The sequence below is a fragment of the Anopheles marshallii genome, chromosome 2 (genome assembly GCF_943734725.1).
Source record: "Anopheles marshallii chromosome 2, idAnoMarsDA_429_01, whole genome shotgun sequence".
Classification (NCBI taxonomy): Eukaryota; Metazoa; Arthropoda; class Insecta; order Diptera; family Culicidae; genus Anopheles; species Anopheles marshallii.
Genome location: NC_071326.1, coordinates 62,390,087 through 62,395,949, shown reverse-complemented (window position 1 = coordinate 62,395,949; position 5,863 = coordinate 62,390,087). Strand labels below are relative to the sequence as shown.

The 5,863-nt window shown below is 36.5% G+C and overlaps 1 protein-coding gene across 1 annotated transcript; it reads left to right on the top strand.

Moving 5' to 3' along the window:
* The first annotated feature begins 3,157 nt into the window (after positions 1–3,157).
* Positions 3,158–4,452, top strand: LOC128718334 (laminin subunit alpha-2-like). The gene is made up of 3 exons (XM_053811964.1): positions 3,158–3,230; positions 3,291–3,727; positions 3,829–4,452. Exons 1-3 carry the CDS (start codon positions 3,158–3,160, stop codon positions 4,450–4,452), a joined length of 1,134 nt encoding a protein of 377 aa, XP_053667939.1.
* Positions 4,453–5,863: the final 1,411 nt, after the last annotated feature.

The window sequence follows — 5,863 nt, the reverse complement described above, 5'->3', positions numbered from 1 at the left end:
AGTAGACCAGCCTGATAGTGGTAAGTGTGAGTGAATTATTTTTTTAACGAATGGCTTGATCAAAGTGTTATATTTTTTCACTATTCTCAGCTCTACACTTTCAGGTTATTTAAGGCCTTTCTTCATATAAGGAAGGTATTTCCTAAAAACCATAACCAAAATATTGAACGTAAAATAAACACTCAAACATAAACAAATTCATCTAAATTAAACACCGAAGTTTGTTCAAGCCGAATGGGTTCAAAGTAAACCATTTCATTCGGTCACAATGCTTCCATCTCTGGCCGGGAGAAATGATTTCACGCAGAACATTCGTTCAACGAAAAATAAATGAAAGAAAGCATCAACGAGGAATCGAACACATTTCTGCATAAATTACATCGTTTGCTCAAAAATATGTTTGCTTTATGTTAATGAACAGAATGCCGCCAAGGAAGGAATGTTCTTTCAGGCGGGAAAGTTGTTTTTCCTGTAGCACTTTGCTATTTGCTTGCTACCTTCCTTCGCTACAGTTTCGCTTTTATTTTCAATGTTGTGGTACAGTTTTTATCCATCAATGCTACCGCAGCCACGGTTCACATAGAAAAGAAGTGGCTCCTTGTAAACCACATGGGTGGTAGCTTTTGCCCTTTAGCTTTGGTGGGCAATGGCGAAAGGCTGGAAAAACCACGTTGATACGAGGTGTACTTAATTTTCTGCCACGTTTCACCATTCGTTGGTGTGTCGTCTCGATGGGTGTGAAAGACTTTGGCAAACCGCGCTTCACCGGCAATCGTTCCACGTGCTTGTATGTTTGTGTGTGTATACGTGTGCTTCGTGGCTCGTTCGTGTGTGCTACTGCTGCCGGAAGGGTTACGGGAATGGACACTTTTTCCACCTCGTCAATTGCCATCAAACATGTGATGAAGCACCGCGGGGCTTCGTGGTAAGATCACAGAAAAATAAATGACGGTATCGATGCTGTCGAGGCAAAGTAAATAAAAAAAAAGGAATGATGAACATTGTATGGATAGGTAGTTAGAATGACAATTCTTTTTTCAATTGCTAAAGAAAAACTATGTCACTTTAAGATACGCAATTATATTATCAATACAGTTAAGAAACCGAATCAAATATACATCGCCATAATATATTTTAAAGTGAAAAAATTAGTTCATAAAAACAAACAAGAATCTACTTTCATGGCTTAAGTTTAATGTTTGCGATTAATTGCTATGTTGTTTTTAAAGTGTTCTTAATAAACTATTTAAAAATAATAACTTTGATTTTTTTAATAATTATCTTATTTATGATTTATTGTTTTTTTTTCGTTTATCAAATTTTTATTCTGTTATGTCTCGAAATTGTATACAATTTATAATTATGCGAATGTAAGAAAAGGGTTTGGTGCTTCATTTATTAAACTTTCCTTATTTAATTGATGAGGGTTAATGATTAAATTTTATTGCATGATTGGTTTACTAGCTGGGTACACATTGTTATTTAAACGATAATTATCATTTCATATTCTATGGATTTTCAAATTCAGCTTCCAATTACTCGAAACTGTTTAATGAAAAATAGTATTTAATTAATAAGAATTGATTTGACATATTCAGTTACGTGCTACAGCATAAAAACTCCAAAATCAAGTGCTTTGCGAACTGTCTGTTACGTAGAAAGAGCTATTCAACTTTAGGCAATTTAGGTTATAGATTGCCAATTATTTCGAAAGGTATGTAAAAACGACATAGCCCTTTATGCTTTTTACTTGTAGTTCAAAACACTTATCACTCCTCCCGTTATCCGACACGTGGATTCTATTGCACCCAATTGGCATTGAACGAAGGATATTTCATCGAATCGAACGGTCCGACACAAAGGAGACTCATTTGCACCTCTCGATACATGGCATACCGCAGTTGAGCGATGCCGTGGTTAATGTAAAAATAACACACATTCAAAGTTGCTTTCAGTGCACAGCCCACGCCTACGGAGTGGATCGGATACCGCTCGATGAGCGTATCGTTCTCGACATTTGTTGCATCCGATTCTTGTTACAACATTGTCTATCCAGTGTTGTTACTGGGTGACGGGTAAACATATGCGAGCAAAAAATATCACGCGCAATACCGGTGCAACGTACCTTTGGGAAGGATCAGCGACCATTGGTGTCACTTCAGATAGTCTTTGTGTTACCCAGGGTTGGGTTTTTGTATCCGTTGTATCTATCGTAGTTTTCCGCGCAGTAGACAACGTTATATGATGACATTGTTTCATAGCTTACCAAGAAACGGGAGCAAGGGCATTGGTACACTTGCACCTGATGCACTCATCAGGCAACCGTATGCGTATCCGCATTTGTATCTTGAAAGGCGTTAGGATGGTATGATTCATTGCTGATCGCTTTAAACGTAATTGGCAATTAGATAGTGGTGCTCGTTTCCGGATGCTGCTAGACGTGATTGGAATAAAATAATTTTTTGTCAATAATAATCGTACAAAATTAGTCTCCATGAGTGTTTGTTTCTCGTTTGCTACGCAAAAATTAAACTCGTGTGATAATTGAACATGATCAATAACTTCCGTTAGAAGAAAACTTTAACGGGGTGGCTCAAAAATATGGTATTGTTTACATGTTAGTTAATGCTCGAAATGCGTATTGAATTGCAATATCGCTGTTAAGGTTAAATCTATTCACATGCATATTACATATATGCACATACCGATACGAGGATATGCGTTAAAAAATAACCCCCTTTACTAACTCCATGCTTGAAGTAAATGGCAAAGGTTTTAATTTTTAAATTAACTTTGAAAATGTTGATATTTTACCCGACTTATGAAAATGATTTGTAGAGGACACCCTGCAGATGCCTATTAGCCTATCGTACCGCTTTAATATGAATGAATCTGTCTATTGAGATTAAATAATGAATCATATGTTTACAAGCCTTGTGTAAAGTTGCAACAAATTAAGCTTCTCGTGCTTGCGACCCCTTCTTTATCATCTAGAAATATAAACGCAACCTTATCAGCTTGTTATTTCTTAAACCTAATCACTAGTAAGTGAGATGTGCAGCTGCAAATTATTTTAGAGTGCTCCAACTTTATAAAGCGATCAGTTGATCGTCATTCGCAGCTCGGTCCAGTAAGAGTTCTGTTACTTGATAATACAATGTACAAGTTTTTGGTAACATTCCTGGGAGTGTTTATCGTGTTTTCAGTATGTTGGTCAGTGCATTGTTCCAGTAAGTACATACGAAATTTTGATGTGATTCATAATTAGCTTAAGAATGATTTTGTTTCAGATGTGGACGATGTTTTGCTGGAGTACGAGAATTTCAATATGGAGGTAATGGAAGGAAAAAGATTGAAACTCTTGTTTCACTATGGCCACCGCCACTTACGTAACCCGAAATGGTATTTCAACGGACGTCCTATTTCAAAAACACGATGCACTGCCAATTACGGAGAACTTGTATGTCCTGCTGTACAGCGTAACGATTCCGGACGATATGATCTATGGGCAGTAGATGGTTCAGAATATAGTCAAGCACGTTTAATGTTCTCGGTGATTGTCCAAGTAATTAAGAGTGCTGAGCATGATTTAAGTGAATTGATAATACAAAGTGACAGCGTGCAGGCCGTTGAATCGTTTACACAACCGCTTGGAAGTTGGAATGATTGTTTCTGTTCTGGAGTGACGAGCCGATGTAGAATGGCTTCTGATCTGTATCGCACAAGGGTAAGTGCATGATATTTATCTGACTTATATTTGTTATATATAGAATTTAGAATAAAATATATATAGAAAGAAGCTATACTTTCTCATCTATTTATCCGTAGAACAATTTCAATCTCTCAAATGCAATTCCTGAAACGACATTGCTATTAGAAAGTGAGACCAAAGAGGAGAACTATCTCAAAATACCCTCATCTGTTTGGATCGAGAACCTGATTACGGCCTATGGAGGATATTTGCGTTTTCCAGTTACGGATGAATGTTACATCAATCGGAGCAAACCCTGCATACTACTTTTCGACAAGCGGAACAAACACCGAGCAATTGGATACTATTTGTCTCCATCGCACGATCAGAGACCGGTGCAGATTCTCATGAAGGAGTCTAACTGGCGATTGGTATCGACGAAATATGAACGTGATGATCGGATACCAGAAGATACGATCAACAAATTTATCTTTATGAGTACACTTAGCAACATAAAGGCCATTTATATTCGTGGAAGATATAGGACGCTCGAAAATAATATAATAACCATCGAAATGGCAACTTTGTACGACGATGGCTTGGGGAAAGTGACTACGGTCGAGGATTGTTCTTGTCATCCAGGCTATGGTGGATTGTCCTGTGAAATTTGCAATAAGGGATATGTGAGGATGTATGAATCGGTCAATCCCAATGGCATATGTGTAAGCATACTTGAGCTTTGGAAGTTATACAACGCCTGATACTCGTTGGAATGATATGTTTGTAATCTTTGGAGCTTTTCATATAAAACATCACATTCATATAAACATTAAACTCGTTGGCTTGGCAACTCGTAACAATAATTAGAAAAATTATGAGAATAATCATTGACGTTTGATGTAAAAAATAAACAACATGTCAAATCCCAAAGGATTCAACTAAGTATATCGCACAATGCACACATGTTCTGTGGCATTCAACGCTATCATGTTCAACTCAAAGTGATATGAATATATATAAAATATATATAAAAAGATCTATAAAAATATTAAACAACTACATTAAACGATATCGAGTTTAGCTGTCAACTGTGCGTCTAAATATTTGGAAATTATTTTCATATTAAAAAAAATTGTTTCCGGAAAAGCGGACATTCGTTTGGTTTTTCTGGCCTCTCAAGAATATTTCATCACGTATTGCTGCCGTCAATGTTCTATAAATCGACTACCAATAGTTTTGTTATGTCTATAATATTGACCATTTGCTGATGGAGCTTGACCTGATTCCTAGGTGAAAATGTTGAATTGAATATAAGCGAAGTAATCTTCACCACTGGGGTTTTATAACCAATTATTCAGTGTACTATTCCATTCTTTTATATTGAACTTCTAATCTAAAATTGTACGTAATTCGAAGTACGGCCACTTTTGACGCAATATTTCATATTATGGCCGTTTTGATTAAAATTTCGGACAGGTTCTAAACTTAGTCAATCAGGTTCAGAATCCACACACTTAGTATACTATGGGAACAACTGTCTCAAAGACTTATCTTAAAATTTATCGTCGTCCGAATAGACATCAAAAGACACGCCTGTCCACGATTTTAGTCTCAAATTTGCTGCTCCAGTCTTGTAAATCTTGTAAACAAAGCAAAACCCCTTGCGATGACATTTCTACGTCTGTTGGTTTGATTTTCTTCTGTGAATTTGTACAATTACTGCAGCTTCAGGAATGAAACACATGATAAAACATCGTGATTCACTCAAATAAAATCACTACATTTTTCCCATTGATAATTATCTAATGAATCCAGGCTGATGAACTCCGATGCAACTAGACCAGAGTAAAGAGCATTAGTGAAGAATTTGCACTGGAATCGATTTAAAGCAAAACTGCTAAGAAAGCCTTCAGTGATGAACTAAGCGGCAGCTAAGTCGGAGACAGATGAAAATTCGGGTTCAAAAGATGCCAGTTCTTTTAAAAACTGATTCCAATATATCATAGGAATCTTGTAAAATTAACAAGCAGTGGTGTTATAATTTATGTATGAAAATATTCAGCTAAAATGCGAAAATTGTCCAGAATTTGAAGCTGTCTGTAGTTTGATGCAGCACGGTAGTACGGGTACCGTGTTGATGTAAAAAAATCCGAAGCTGCTTCACATATACAG